This window comes from Tyto alba, unplaced genomic scaffold (assembly GCF_018691265.1).
Source record: "Tyto alba isolate M040663 unplaced genomic scaffold, T.alba_DEE_v4.0 Super-Scaffold_32, whole genome shotgun sequence".
Classification (NCBI taxonomy): domain Eukaryota; kingdom Metazoa; phylum Chordata; class Aves; order Strigiformes; family Tytonidae; genus Tyto; species Tyto alba.
In genome coordinates, this window is record NW_024881307.1 from 6813674 (window position 1) to 6830328 (window position 16655).

Here is a 16655-nt window from a genome sequence, read left to right on the forward strand (position 1 = left end):
TGTCTGCAGTGCTGAGCATGAGGGATTATTTATTATGAGCAAAAGAAGACAATCTGGGCAAGAGCTGTCCTCCAACTGCCAGACTAATTTTTGAAAGTATACAAGTTAAGTGGCACTGCAAGTGGAAACAGTCTTGCAGTATATGCCAAAAAAGATAGAGTGCTGCACTAAATGAAATAACCACACCAGATCCTCATGCCAATCAGTTGGCATAGATAGCCACAGCACTGGATTTCTCAATGGGAAAAAGCAGGCATTCAGCATTCACCTTAAAACTTTGCAAGTGCACAGGTATTTTAAAATTAAATATATATTTTAAAAAGTCACTTTCTTCTTTCCTTAACCTGCCAAAAACTGAACTGTGGATTGTTGCATTCCTCCTGCAAGATTAGCACTTTCAGTAGACCTATTCTGTGATTGGATATTGCAAAGAGATACAGAATCCTTAACTCATCTCAGAAGATAAGTGATGATGATGATGATTTTATCTTATATATAAACACGTGCATTTCTCTGTGGGCAGGCAGATTCTGTTAATGATTTAGGATCTTATATATTTAAACAGTATTTACGAAGGTACAGAAATTCACTTACAGACCCTGTGGTATCTGAAACAGTAAACATAGCTGAGGTCTGTTGTTACATTTATTTACCAGTTACTGAAGGTTCAGACAGGCTGTAGCCTTTTTGAAAAAAATCTAGCCAGCTACATATATGTATACACAAATACATGTATCTAAAAGCACAGTTTTTATTTGTTAATGCTGTTAGATTAATTTAGATTAGCAGCTGAAGGTGACTTTCCATGAACTACCCTGTTTGTGTAACAGGCTCTGACGAAAATGTCAGTGCCCATGTTGTTATGCTATGTGCAGTATTATTACTGCAAGCCTGGTGCCAGAGCAGAGACTGCCAAACTGTCCTGTCTCTGGTTGCTTTAGGATATGAATCCATCATTGTAAGTACCAGAATACTAAAATTAAAAAACAAACAAAAACCCCCAAACAAAACTAAATTAGGAATGAAAAGCTGCCCCTGACAATGCGTGAAGGGCACACAGAACTTCATTTTAATCCCTTTTCCACTGCCTAAGAATGCAGGTTGCACTACCCTCTTGCATTAATGTAGTATGCGTGGAGACACACCAATTCAAAAACATGCAGCTGCCTGCAGTAGAAATGTGTGCGGTACAGATGTGCTTGTTTCCAGCATCAAGAGCAAAGTAGTCATCATCTCTCCTGTGTTTCAATGGCTCAGAATCCCTTTAATCTCATCAAGAACTTAGAGCTCCTTAAGTTCAATTCCCACTTAACACAGAAGATACTAAAAGCACTGAAAAAAACAAAGTTCATGCATTCAGTCAAGAGAGCTTTTGAAGGAACTCAGTGTTTCCTCTAGTGGGCTAACATACACCTGCAGTGTACATTTAATAGCCACCTGAATAGCTAACTTCCAATGTTAAGAGGTGTTTTGTGACCCTCAAGAAATAAAGCTGAAGAGGAACATCTCATCTGCAGCTTAAGAAAAATCAAAGATGATTCCTTTGTTCCAGATTCCTAAAAGTTGACTTGGATCCAAGTTAAAAAAAGAATAATGATACCCAGATATCCAGCTGGGGTCCCTCATATTGCTGTCCTTCAAAGACTTCTGGGGCTGCATACGGTGGGCTTCCACACCATGTTGTCAGAGGCTCACCACTCTTATAGAAATTTCCAAATCCAAAATCTGTTGAGAAATTAAGGGAAAAGTCACTCCAAACTCCAGCTGCATAACAAAGAATAATTATATGCATGGACTAGGCCCGAAAATTCACTTTCATTCCTCCTTCTATCAGTACTCCCACTGAAAATATTTATTGGGATGCTGAATGTCTTATACTGCTATTTTCATGACAACTATATAATTATTAAAACACTCTGAAAAACTTGACAACCTGTAGGAGTTGAGTAAACTTCTACCAGTTTGCTAAATCCAAGTTTATAAAAAGGTATCACTAAAATTCAACAAACTGACAATCATGCATACATACGAGCTTACTCACTTGCCAAGAGATATCTGAGATTTCCTGAATTTTCTTCAGGTGCTCTCTAGCCTTGACTACACAACAAATTTTGACAACAAAAGCATCAAGTTTGGAGATGGAAAGAACTCTGCCAAAGCAACAAGTATGTGGAAACACAAAGCCTTTTGCTAAGAAGAAAACTCTGCTACTGGGATTGTCTACTGCCCTTTCAATCTACAACTGAAAATTACCATTCCACAACTAAGCAGTTCTTTCAAATGTTTATTTTTATGGTTTAATATGGGACTAGACGTGGGTCCCATGGGACAACTTCAGTATTAGTCACCCTTCATAATAATCCAATAGTGAAAAGCAAAATGACAGCCACTGTTGCAGAGACATGAAGTCAGATAGAGTCTGATGCTTTTTTTTTTTTTTTAAGCTTCCACTCTTGCTGCTCTACCAGGTTGCCTTTTTTTTTTTTTACTGGAGCAATACAGCAAACTTTAATATTGAGGAAGCTGTCTTAACTGAAACTGATTATTTTCAAAATGCAGAATTTTAGGTGGCTGCTGTCACTCCTTGGTGATCCAATCTGTAGCTCTCTTGCCTTCCACTCCACTCTTACCAGTGTCTTTGGAGCTCTTCACATACCTCTTCAGAGGTATGTTAATACAATACAGCGCTGATCAGCACATAGCAACAGTGATAAACCCTGTGGTTAGCAAACAGTACAGGCACCGCTGGTACCACTTCATTTACTTCTATTTGTATAGGTTGTATTACTCAGAGGAAAGAACCTGGTGCTCTGTTCACACATCATGAGCTATAAAACCATGAGAGAACCCTCAGCATTACAGAGATAATTAACAAAAATTTACCAGGCTTAGATAAAGTTAACCTGGAATTGTTTTAGAGAAGCAGTATGGAAATTGAATTAGACTACTTACACTGAGCATAACAGTAAAGGTATTTGGTTGCTTTCCTAACAGAAGGACACAAGAGCTCCAGCAGTTCTTTTAATAGAACTCTTCCTGCAACATACATAAAAAATAAACATAGGCAGAAGCAGCAGTTTCGGGAACACCAGAACTGAAGAGGCTTTTAGAGCTTTTTTCCTTCTGTCTTCCGAGATTTTCCTTAGCATGTAATAAGGTATAGAATCCTAGAATAGTTTGGGTTGGAAGGGACCTTTAGAAGTCATCTACTCCAAAACCCCTGCAATGATCAGGCACACCTTCAACTAGATCAGATTGCTTAAAGCCCCATCCAACCTGACCTTGAATGTTTCCAGGAATGGGGCATCTACCACCTCTCTGGACAACCTGCTCCAGTATTTCAACACCTTCATTGTAAAAAATGTCTTCCTTGTATCTAGTCTAAATCTTCTAGTTTAAAACCATTACCCCCTGGCCTGTCGCAACAGGCCCTGCTAAAATGTTTGCCCCCATCTTTCTTACAAACCCCCTTTAAGAACTGGAAGGACACTGTAAGGTCTCCCCAGAGTCTTCTCTTCTCCAGGCTGAACCACCCCAACACTCTCACCCTGCCCTCACAGGAGAGGTGTTCCATCCCTATGATCACTTCTGTGGCTCCTTCTGTAACTGTTTCCACAGGTAAGACATACCACCTGCTGCTTTAACATCTATACATGAACCTGCAGGAATGTTTTTGCCTTTTGAGGTTTCTGCTGTCAAATTTGGTTATAGGCAAGCGACAGGTTCAAAAGTTATCTGGGAAACACACAGAAACAGCATGATCTCATAGGCTTTTTGGCTGTTTTCATTCTTCTAAATACAAGGTCACTAAAGATTTCAAAAAGAAATCTACAAGACTTAGAAAGAGATTGCAAGTCTTTGTGTACCACTGGTTAATTCTTATTACAAAGACCACCTCTTTAATACCTTCCTCACCTCTGCTTCCTTACTGCATTGCGCTGCTGACTAGCCACTGTGTTAAACAGTATCACTAATATAAGCATATAGATATACTTAGCGGTCTTTAACGAAATGCACCAATTAAGAATAATAGAGAATTGAGGCTATGCAACCATTCAGCTCCCAGTATGGAAATCTCTACAGTGGGTAACATGTACTGTAAGGTAATAAAACCAGTCACTATTCTATTTAGCAGCAATATTACTGGAGGGCAGTCATAATATAAACTGGCCTTTTTTACATACGTTGGTGGTGGTGGTACGTTTGATTCAGGTAAGCAAGTGGTAACTGTAGATCAGCCACAGTTATACGCACATTATGTCATTCTGTCCTTATTTTATCCTCCTTTTTTTCTAAAGCTTACTTGTGGTCATCCTGAAGGAACAGCTGAATACAGCAATATAAATGTCTAACCTCACTTAGACCAGTTCTCAGTGGTGTTCTTCCACAAAAAAATGCATCTTCAAATTTATTTTGCAATATGCATAAAATGGCTCTTCTTATTTTGGAATTTCAAGGTAATGACTATGGAATTTGTCTCTCATCAGGGGTTGTAGGGTGTGAAACAGCATTCCAGTTTTACATGTGATGAGGACAGCGGAACAGAAAAGTTAGACTAGCCCAAATTTGAGTAACAAATCAGTGACTGACCAAGGCCAGGGTCAAGCATAACTGAAGTGCCTGGTCATTCTAAATAGAAACAGAAACCGGTCACTGCTGAAAACTTGCCTCAACATTTCCACAGCCTGAAATTCAATGCTGAAATTGTGCTCTAAACTTTCTGCCACCTCTAATATATATCACGTGCTCTGGGCACATCTCAGTCCAGTGACCCAAATACATCAGGCTATAATGCGAAGTGCTGAGTCTCATTTCCTTTTGTAAACACTGGATTTAGGATTTTTCCCTCTGTTCTAACTATACAGTCCAATACTCTGCACATACTTCATCACTGTCAACAACTGATCAGAAATTGCCTTTTCTTTTAAATAGACTAGTCATTCTGTGTAGTCTTATTACAGAGATTACTGAATTTTCTATCGTAAGAGATCAAGTCTATAAATAAGCCGGGCACCCCATCAGTCTACCTCATGACTAGACGATAAAGATACTGGTTTAATTATCATCAATACTAAGGTTTTGTTGAAAACATAGGAAAATGGGCTGCATCTACTTTCAACTACCTGACCACACACCTGAAACTTCTAAGTCTAACCCAAGGCTGCCAAAAGACTGCTCTTTATTTGTCTAGAACCCTTAAAGGAACTGGGCCAGGGGCCCAGGCCATTACAGATAATTCCATGCTGCACCATCAAAAACTTTTCCCAGGTTGCACTAACCCTACAATTATCCATCCAGAAAAACCTCTAATTTGGATCTGCAGGGACTCTGAAAACTCAGTCTTGCTTCACAGACAGATGGGCAGGTTACTGCTCTGGCTTCTTCTACATTCCAGGTAAAGTCCAGTAACTGGAATGACAAGAGCTAAATCTCTCTGATGCCATTAACTCCTAAGCCATTCTTGTAATTCCCCATGCAGAAAAAAAAAAAGTATCTGATCTTTATCTGTCCTGGAAGCGATCCCAAAGTGTCTCAGTGCAGCCACACAAGACATACTCCCAGAGACAGCTGACAATAGCACAAACACTAACTGCAACATTTACTGCTGGAACCCTTGTGTGCAGATAAAGCATAACCGTGGGAGTAATTTTAGGACACCCACTCCTAATATGCAGCAGAGAAATTATGGAATAGAATATTCCATCTCTTTTCTAGAAAGTTCAAAATACCTGTGGGATGGCATTTGCAAGGTCATAAAGGGCTAACAACAATAGCCACATGTTAAAAGTCAGTAGAAACTTGGCATGCCAATTTCTCTACAACAAAAATTCTGCAAAGATTCAGGTCCTTAATAAGATCTGCTTACAGTAATTCAATCCATGGAGCTCCTCAGTGTCAGCCACAGTTGTAAGATTAATCCTTTCCACTTCTCATCTCAAACTAACCATATCCATTATCTGCATTCATACAAAGCAGGAATAGATAAATCTCTTATATCCTTGAAGTTTTATGTTTTTTCCTTCTTCCCCCAAATGCTTTTGTTCTCAACAAGTAAATTTCTGTTCTAGGAAAGCTGATTTGGTCATTAGATGGTCTTGTCATCCTCCCTTCAAGACTAGAACTACAGGGCATATCTAAGGAGCTGCAGCCCATGGCTTCAGTTTGGAAAAAACAATTAATGAGAATCTAACTGAAAAAAGATTATGATCAGACCCTTTGAACTTAAACAGACTGCTTGGTCAAGGGGCTCTGGGGCATAAATAACTTAAATCATGAAATGTAACAGTTTCTATCTTAATAGATTTGATTTAGAATCATCTTCAAGAGCAGCTTAGTAGTATTTGGTGGATCGATTACCTCAAAAATATGACTACAAATTTGAGGACTTTTTTAAAAAGAAACTCTAGTTTACAAATGATAATCATACAGATGGTTGTTTGCTGGAGACACTGATTGACTAAATCAGATCTACAACCACTCTAGCTCCCTAGAGATTTATGTACCTGTGTACTGACTGCTAATGATGAGCTGTCATTTTTGTGATGACATGCGATACTCTTATCCCTCATCTATTTTTGCATTGTCAACAATCAGTCTGGAAACCTACAAGACAGATAAATATTTAAGCTTCTTTCTACCTTTTCTACCCTTTTAACCCAGTGTCCCTAAATTAATATTGTATTCCTGATAATTAACATACTTCGTTAGAAAAGAACATCTTACACTGTTGTAAATATCTGGTACAGGTGGAACCCTCAAGAGGTTAAATCTACAAAATCAGTCCAAGGTCACTGTATTAGCTCAAAGTCAGAAAATCAGATACCCAATCTCACAGCAATGAACTTTTGGGACTTGTCCATAATCAAAGAAGAGCCCCACTGCCTATCAGTAAGAAGGCTACAATGCCAGAAAGACTATTTAAAGGTCAGACCACGTGCAGGATCCGTAACAGTGTCATGCTCTGCAAGCACACAGAATGCCCCACAGTTGCATGAACAGTTATGCAATGGCATCCTGGTATGTCACCATACTCTGGAGGTGCAAATGGCCAAGGTCAGCTCAGATTCCAAATCTACACAGGAAACACTGAATATAATGTTCATGCTATCCTCCTTTTTACATCCTCCTTCAGTTCTGAAAGAACTGCAACTTCAGTTGTAATAACAGAGATGGAAACAACAAAATTTTCTACCAAAAAATCCCCCAATCACTGTACATCACCTGCCTTTTTCCTATCGCACCTAGACTTTTATTGTGAATTTTTAAAATGTCTTTGACGAGACTTTTCTTCATACCTAATTGGCTTGGCAACCTTGACAATACTTCAGGAGACATGTAACAATTTCTTCTCTCAGAAGCATTTTGCCATCTGTGTACGTGTCATTAAATCCGATCTCTCCCTTCATTTACCTTCAATTTGTCAGATTTTCAACATCATCTTAGTACAGCAGATAAATACCAATCTTTATGTCTGAACTGCAGCTCCTACTCAGGTGCCACCCTCATAAATTTTCGCATCAGATTCACAAGTACGTGTACACATATTTGTAAGCACAGCTACAGAAAGCATGACCTGCTTGGAAATACATAGGATTTCAAGTCCTAAGAAAGTGAAACTCTCTGACTATCCAGACTGGAATTAAAGATAGCTATTTGGTGAGTGTGAATACGTGGAAGCTACTTCAAAAAGAAACATGAACAAATCTCAGCAGCAAAAGACAGAACAGAGTCTTTAAGTATAACTAATCAATATAACAGAAGCTTCGGGTTTATGTTACAATTACGATTTTTGGGTTTTTTTTTACTATTATCTTTACATGATTAATTTAATAACACAATAGTTTTATTTATGGTTACCATGAGTAGATCAAGAGCAAGGACACCTTAGAACTGAATGGTGTGATCCTTGCAAGGCTGTTACCTTTGCTCCCTATTTGAGCAGTAGAATTACAGAACTTACACTGTCAAAACAGTGCTTGACTGGGTGAACCAGCAGCAATTGGCTTGCATCTGACTGTCTTGTGATATCATAGATGATTAAGTTTTATTAGACAAATCCATGAATTACAGAAAGGTCTATAAATTGGTACTAGAAGGAGTAGCCAAGGACGCACTCTCTACAAACACTAATACAATACTGGCTGCTGGGGTTTGAGGTTAGGGATGAGAACAAGGGGAACAGGCTGCAGAAAATGGCCAGCTGCTACACTCTCCCTCTTTGCTGCTAGATGGATCTGACTCAGTACAGAATTCCTCCAGTCTGAGCGCTTTGTCTAGGAGAATGTGTCTTATAAACATGGAAAATAGTACCTTCATTCTGTCTTTGATCTACAGTTTTAAAACTTCGATTTCTTCCCTTTTCCATGGGCAAGGAACACCACTATCCTCCACTTACCAATTTCTGCTGAAAAAAACAGCATGCACTGACAATACAAAGCACCGTAAGAACCAGATACCTACTGATTCATACTGGTCTTTTTCATTTAACATAGGATTTAAAAAAAGCGTTGCATATTTCAGCAATCTGCTCTTATCTTTAGAAATCCAATTATATTCTGTTGTTGGACAAAATAATTACCTGTGCAGGGAGATCAGCATTATTTGTTAGGGTACATAAATTATTATGGTTACCTCTTTTTGTTTCCATTATGCTTTTTACACTTGCGTCTTCAAATGATTTTAAACCGTTTCTTAAGAACTCAAGAATTAATAGCAACCATGAAAACCATTTCAAATAAAAAGTTCAGGATTTAGATAGGATACTGGATGCTTGGTCCATTGGACTGCCTCAATTTTTAATTATTGCACTGTCAGTTTAGTTGTCCCACTTTTTGGAGTGTTAGAATGGCCAGGATTCAATTAAGCACAAAACAATCACTAGTCTCGCATTCTCTCTCTTCCGCCCTCCACCTTGTTTCCACTTTGCAAGTGCTGATCTACTGTAGTGCTCCTGGATCAAAGGTAGTAATTTTTAACCTAAGAATACTGTTAATGATTCTCATTCCAGAGGAGCGGATTTTAAGAACATTACTGATGCTCAAGGGGAAAATGTGCCAGCCTCAAAAAAAAATATGCCAGCCACAGAATTCTAAAAGGATTGAAATTGGACTCATTACCAGAGGACTGATATTATATAATGGAGCGATCATCTTAACATTTGCCTGAATCTGCACGTTAAAAAAATACGATCATTTGCAGCATTGTGCTCAGTTGAATAAACGCTGTGTTTGTGCAATCTGCAAACATTGGCTCTCAACATTTGCGGTATTTTGTTTCTCAATCTCATTACCCCCTTTAGAATAATCTTGAATTTAGAAGGTATAATTTTTTGAACATACATCATTTAAATGGAATTTGTTTTCCTGTTAAAAATGGAAACAGACTAAGATTTCAGACCTGTTTGCAATTTGAGAAATGGAAGCTCCCTGCCAGAGCCACTGCAACTTCTGCTGTGCATTAGCAATATGAGGTAGTCTCTAATTTGTACCTCTAGAAATTCTTTGGAAGGGATACTAGCTTCAGAGCTATAATTAATCCATTCTTCTAAAATTACCAACAAAATTCAATCTGCTTAGCTTCATAGAGCCACATGGATCTTTTGTTATAACAGTGATATGAGTAAAGGAGATCATCCGGAGAGAGTTACTAATAAAGGAAAGGTATGAGTGTGTTAGAAACAAACCTGACCCACTTCATGAACTGAATGCTGATCAGCCAGTTCTGACGTCAATGCATATTTTACTGTCCACCAGCAAGACAAACCAGCACTATAACCTACTTCAAAATAACAGTCTCTCCTAGGACCTCATCGGGTTCCAACACAGTAGCTTTACCATCAAGATGGCATGATTTCTGCAGGCATCTTAATCTGGCGGTTTTGTGGGGCTGGAAGTATACAGAGAGAAGCTCACTATTCCATCCTCAATTCAAAGCTGTATTTCATTTTCACAAATGCACAGTTGTTTCACTGTACAGACAACGAGCAAGTTTTATTTGATGACAGCATAGTGTGTCAGTGAGCAGTAACCGAAATCCAGTCCCTATAATCCCTTCAATAAACAGCAAAAATAAAGGGTACATGAATAATCCAGCCACCCACAGGCAATAACTTTAAGAAGAATAAAGAAGGTTTACCTTCCTAGTCCTAAAAACAAATTTGATGTCAAACCCAATGGAGACTGCCTGGTATATCATTCTTCAGCCATAACCTTCTCAGTGGACATTTTATCCAATTAATAACTTCTTTTATGTTACTTATGCTAAAATTTAAGTTTGAGGCTTCTGCTCCCAATTACATAGTATCCTCCAGAAAAATAACAGTTTATCAAAGCTCTCACTACAAGATATTCACACAGCCTCTGTTTCTTGTCCAGTTACTAAGACTGAAAAGAAGGATCCTTTGAATTTTATCCTCTTCCTTTTAGAGCAAAATTAACACAAAACTATTAAATTTCAGCCTGGCCTCCTTGTTTAAGGAGGTGTTGTGCAGTACAGTGTGAAATGTTGTGCACAAGTCCAGGTGGATGATGTCAGTTACTCTACACTTATCCACAACACTTTAATGCGGCTATAGAAGGCCAACAAGTTTGTCAGGCACTATTTGCCCTTACTGAAGCCATGCTGGCTGTCACCAATCACCTAATCTTCCATGTACCCTAGCATAGTTTCCACGAAGGTCCACTTCATGATCTTGCTAGGCAGAGGTGAGACTGTCTGGCCTGTAGTTCCCCAGATATTCCTTTTTTTCCCCTTTTTAAAACGGGGGTTATGTTTCCTCTTTTCCAGTCAGCAGACTGCCATGCCTTCTCAAATATGGACAGTGGCTTGTCCAGTTCATCTGCCAGTTCCCTCAGGATCTATGCATGCATCTCATCAGGTTCCATGAACTTGTGCACCTTCAGGTTCCTTAGATGGTCTCAAGCCTGATCTTCTCCTACAGTGGGTGGTTCTTCATTCTCCCAGTCCCTGCCTTTGTCTTCCGTGTCTTGGGCAGTGTGGCTGGAGCCCTTGCTGGTGAAGACTCAGGCAAAAAGTCATTGAGTACCTCAGCCTTCTCAATATCCCAGTTGACCAAGTCCCCCTTTTCCTTCTGGAGCGGGCCCACATTTTCCCTTGTCTTCCTTTTATCACCAATGTTCTTACAGAAGCATTTTTTGTTGCCTTTGACATCCCTGGCCAGATTTAATTCTGTCAGGGCTTCAGCCTATCCTAACCTGATCCGGATCCAGGGCTTATGAATGTGAGGCTGCTCCTATCTGTCTACAGAGCGTCATCCACTCGGTCTTCCTGGTCGGGTGGCCTGTAGCAGACCCTCACTGTAACATCTCCTGTCCCTGACCCATAAACTTTTGGTCAGCTCCTCATCCATCCCTAAGCAGAGCTCCATGCACTCCAGCTGGTCACTGACATAGAAGACAATACCCGCTCCTCATCTCCCCTACCTGTCCTTCCTAAAGAGCCTGTATCCTTCCGTTCCAACACTCCAGTCATAGGAGCCATCCCACCACGTCTCTGTGATACCAGTAAGACTGTAGCCCTGCAGGTGTGCACACATGTCTAGCTCCTCTTGTTTATTTCCCATGCTATACGTGTTTGCATACACGTGTTTTACATAGATTTACTGGCAGGAATTCCTTTGTGCTGCTCTTCAGGAACTTTCCTGCTGACCTGTGTGTGACCGCTCTCCAGGCTCTGGGCATCTACTGCTGGCACTGGCATCAAGCTGGTAGGAGTGGGATGGATTGAGATTCCCCTCTCCCAGCAACAAAATGTTGTATTCTTAAAGAGTAGATACTTCAGTGAAAGTCTTGGAAGCATCAGAATGAATCAAGAGTTCCACTGGAAGTTATAGGAGGAGCCAGTAATGACCACAAGTATGTATATGGATTTCATAGCTGCTTGGAGTGATCAGCAAGGGACAGCCTTGTGCATAGTGCTGGGCCCAAGGGAAACACTGACACTGCAGAGCTTTCTATCAGAGTAATACATCAGTTACTGTGTTGTTTTTCAATTGTTAGATTCACTTGAATTAGAGAGTAATTCTAACTATCAGAGTTGGGATCCTGGCTGCCCTTTGTTCCTCCAGTTTGATAAATGAACCATGAACAATACGAACCACTGGAAGAGACTGTTGTCATGGATTTGCACAGGACCAGATAACTCCAAAATCACAAATAAACCATTCTGTTGCATTCATCATCTGTCTCCTTTACAGAGCAAAATAAAATAACTGACTTGGCACAAATCACTACAAAGATTCTAGCAGTTGTAACTTTCATCCAGCTACTTTATCACCAAAGCTGGACATGGGAATTGCTATCAATCTGATAAAGCTTGAAAAATATACATAAAAGATTCAGACCATATGAATCACTGCTAGTTAATGTGCTCATTTACATACAGACCACCTGTAATTAACCCTCTGTAAAACAGAGGTAGAGCAAAAGAACAGCTAAGAGGATGAAAGAGGCAGCAGCAGCTGACAGAATTTAGTAAGTACCATTTATCAGTGCTTTTGAGTCCCTGGAGAACTTAAGCATGGAAATTCCCTCTGACAGAACAGTTCACATCTCTACCCTTTCTTTGGTTAACAGGTCTCCTGAGATGCCTTTGAAGTAGTATTTTTTTGAGCCTGTGTCATGCTTGCACTACAGTGTTCAGGGAGGCAAGGAACTTGCATCCCTGCAGTGCTAAGCACATCCATGAAAGGAATATCTCTGAATATGGCCCTGCTCCAGTGCAGTTGAGGCCCTGAGGAGTTCTGAAAAACTATGCCAGGCTGAACATGACAAGCTACAGTGCAGAACACTGACGTGGAAGAAATTAGAAGGGACAGAATGTGGTGGTGAAAATGGGGAGAAGAGTGGCAGATTAGAAAGCAAGGAAAGAAAGCATGGATGAATAATAACACAAAAAACCCCTTATTAGTTCGGTTACTCATAGTAAGTGGGTCCATGTAACTTGCAGCCCTTAGACACAGTATTTAAGGAAGCCATACATTGTCCTGGTAAATACAACTGTATGTCAATCATAGATCTCCAGATGCTGTGATTGTCAGTAGCTACTAGAAATAAATGCCAATTTGAAATTAGAAATGAGAGAAGTACAAATACCCTACAAATGGTAGTGCTGATGAACCCACCTGATCGAAGCTCAACAAAATACCAAACCCCTTTCACCATCAAATTCACAGCCTCATTGCCAATGGCTGTGAGCAAACAGTGCAGGTGGCCCTATCAGTTGTCAGAATTTTGAGACACCACCACCAATTCAATCTCAGTATTGTTAGTTATTATACTTGGGCCACTTCGTTATAAAGTCCAGACATCTCCATCCCAAACTGTTTCTCTAGCTTTCTTCAGGTATCAAATGCCCTAAATAAGAACTTATACCAGAAATGCATCGTCCTGCTACAACAGTTGCTAAACCCTTTTACTTTATCTGATGGTAGCTTTTCATATTTTTACAGTTTAACATTAATACAAAAGCCCATAATAGATTATAGAGAAAATTCAAATATAACCATGAGCAGTTTAATATAAATGTAAGTGAAAAAAAGGCTACTGCAAAGACTCTGCTATTAATTTATATAAAGTGTTAAATAACAATTTTTGCAGCTTTTACAAACCTACTGTAAAATTCCCACTCTGAGGTGCTAGAGCCATGAAATACAGAGAATATGCCAAAGAACAGATTAACAGGCTTCCCCCTCTCTAGCTTCAGAGAATCTGTTTTCCATAGTTTCTTCTGCCAAAAAACCCCGCCTTACACTCAGATTTGATAACACACAGTAGCCTAATACTCTATGAAAATCATGGTTCTGGAAATCACATAGCTGTATTTTCCTTTTCCTCCATTTTAATTTATCCGTTACTTAACCCCTCTGTAAACTCTTAAACCGTGTGAAAAAGATGCTAGAGGTGGAAAGGTGGTCATAAAGGAATGAAGAAATTAATCTTTTAAATGTACAGACAAAACCAAAGGTCAATAAAAAAGCAACAAAGATATCCAGGATCTGGGAAAGCTACTCCAGGAATACATACCTGGACAAGAAATCCTTCATAGTCCATCAGTAAAATCCCATTTCATAGGCAAAGATAACTTTTGTTTGGTTTCTTTTTGTTTGTTTGGGGTTTGGTTGGTTGGTTTGGGGTTTTTTTTTGTCTTTTTTTTTTTTTTTTTTTAATACGAATGACTATGGGTTCCTTTTCTCTTAAGTTTAAAGAGGATAAAATTATTGCTGAAGAAATATTTTTCATCTCAAAGGTGAGTGCTCGTTTTAAATGACTGTGTAGATTTCCCATTCTAACAAAGAGGACTTGATAGGATTTTAAAGATTCTTCCTGAGGGTGAAGGTAATTCCCAGAATGAATTGCCTAGTCTTCCCAATGTTTGCTGTAGTACTACAGAGAAAGGGGTGAATCTTCATGACACAGATGCTAACCAGTTAAACAGGTGTTAACTTTTCCTTTAAAATCTCTAAGGACACTGTCTTCATAGACAAAAAGGAACTCATCTTTTACAGAGCTGCTGGCACATTTAACACTTTTCTGCAATTTTATCCTTACAGAGAGCATTAGAAGTCAAGATACATTTCCAGTTCATCCAACTCAGAAATGCCAGAGAGGAAATTCAAGGGTAAAATAATCCACCAGCGATCTATTTTAACACTTTACCTTTCTCAGCCTGACTAGCTAGCTATTCACATTTCCTTCTCAGAACTAGCATGCTTACTCCTATACAAACCAGATCTTTACAGCAGTTAGCCTTATTTTCCTGCTTTCCCGTACTACTGATGACTGAAGTTCAACAGTCCTACAAATCTAGATGCTATCTAGCTTTCCCATTTCAAGTGTCACTGGACTAAAGTCAGTATGGAAGGATTCGTGGAATTGTAATGAGTTGACAACTGCCAAAATGCTTTCCACTGCTAGCAACATCTGCTGTGTCTAAATTTATAATTAAAATGAAATCATGCATGCAAAAAGAAAAAAAAAAAATCAATAAGCTTCCATTTTGAGTTTTTCTAATGTTGAAAGAAGTTATTTGATTAACTGTTTTAACCTGAACATCTGGCAGCATTATAGACATGTTATGACACCCACAAAAAATGACTATAACTCTAAAAATTAATGCCTTTTTCCTGAAAGTATAATAGAGCTAATCTAAGAATTATTTTAGCTACATGTACTGTGATATCCATAATGCAAAGATATTACATGTACTACCACTCTGATATTCTGTACCTTAAGCACAGCAGGGTATCTGGGGCAGCAGCAACTGAATTACTGGAATGGCTTTCATAAGAATAAGGTGTTACTGAGTAACATCTACATTGTGAGTACCTGCTATTTTAATGTTCATGTTGTTGTCAAGCAAAAGATTTTCAGCCTTCAGGTCACGATGAACAATCTTTCGACCATGGCAATACTCCACTGCCGAGAGGATCTGCCAGAATTTGCGCCTGGCCTCAGACTCACTTAGACGGCCATGGCTGGCGAGGTAATCTGTTAAAATAAAGCAGGTTTAAATGGATTAGACAGCAAGAAACACCCCTGAAACTAAGTAATTTCTCTCAAATAATTAGCACTAGGAAACTCAAAATGTATTTCAGCCAATCCCAGTTTCCACCCCATTGTTCTCCCACCATCCCCTCCAGAAGAATGGAGGAAAAACAAAAAAAAAATATCATAGAATGGTTTGGGTTGGAAGAGACATTAAAGATCATCTAGTTCCAACCCCCTGCCCCGGGCAGGGCCCCCTTCCCCCATCCCAGGTTGCTCCCAGCCCCGTCCAACCTGGCCTTGAACCCTTCCAGGGAGGGGGCAGCCACAGCTTCTCTGGGCACCCTAGGCCAGTGCCTCACCCCCCGCACAGGGAAGAATTTCTTCCTTATATCTAATCTAAACCTACCCTTGTGTCAGTTTAAAACTGTTACCTCTTGTCCTATCACTACACTTGCTGATAACAAGTCCCTCTCTATCTTTCCCGTGGACCCCTTTAAGCACTGGAAGGCTGCTCTAAAGTTTCGTCAGAGCATTCTCTTCTCTGCGCTGAGCAACCCCAACTCTTCTAGCCTGTCCTCATAAGGGAGGTGCTCCAGCCCCCCGAGCATCTTTGTGGCCTCCTCTGGACCCACTATAGCAGGCCCATGTCCTTCTTATACTGGGGGGCCCAGAGCTGGACCCAGCACTGCAGGGGGGTCTCCCCAGAGCGGAGCAGAGGGGGAGAATCCTCTCCCTCGATCTGCTGCCCCCCCTGCTCTGCCTGCAGCCCAGGGCACGGGTGGTTTTCTGGGCTGCGAGCGCATGCTGCTGGCTCACAGGCAGTTTTCCCCCCACCAACCCCCCCAGGTTCTTCTCTGCAGGGCTGCTCTCCGTCTACTCCTCGCCCAGCTTGGATTTGTGCTTGGGATTGCTCTGACCCATGTGCAGGACCTTGCACTTGGCCTTGTTGAACTCCATGAGATTTGCAGGGGCCCCACCTCTCCAGCCTGCCCAGGTCCCTCTGGGTGCCATCCCTGCCCTCCAGCGTGTCACCGCACCACACAGCTCGGTGTCGTCAGCAGACCTGCTGAGGATACACTTGATCCCACTGTCCATGTGGCCAACAAAGATGTTAAACAGCACTAGTCCCAGTACTGACCCCTGAGGAAT

The 16655-nt window shown here is 40.3% G+C and overlaps 1 protein-coding gene across 3 annotated transcripts in view; it reads right to left on the reverse strand.

Moving 5' to 3' along the window:
• SIK2 (salt inducible kinase 2) overlaps nt 1–16655 on the reverse strand; it is a 59832-nt gene that overhangs the window by 18331 nt on the left and 24846 nt on the right. For 2 of the 3 annotated variants that reach the window (XM_042800494.1, XM_042800493.1), the window contains exons 4-6: nt 15345–15506; nt 2953–3036; nt 1601–1725 (exon numbers count right to left, since the gene is read on the reverse strand). In XM_042800494.1, the coding sequence (XP_042656428.1) occupies nt 1601–1725; nt 2953–3036; nt 15345–15506 (371 nt within the window). The remainder of the gene's footprint in view (nt 1–1600; nt 1726–2952; nt 3037–15344; nt 15507–16655) is intronic. The other variant, XM_032998206.2, reaches the window with a different exon arrangement.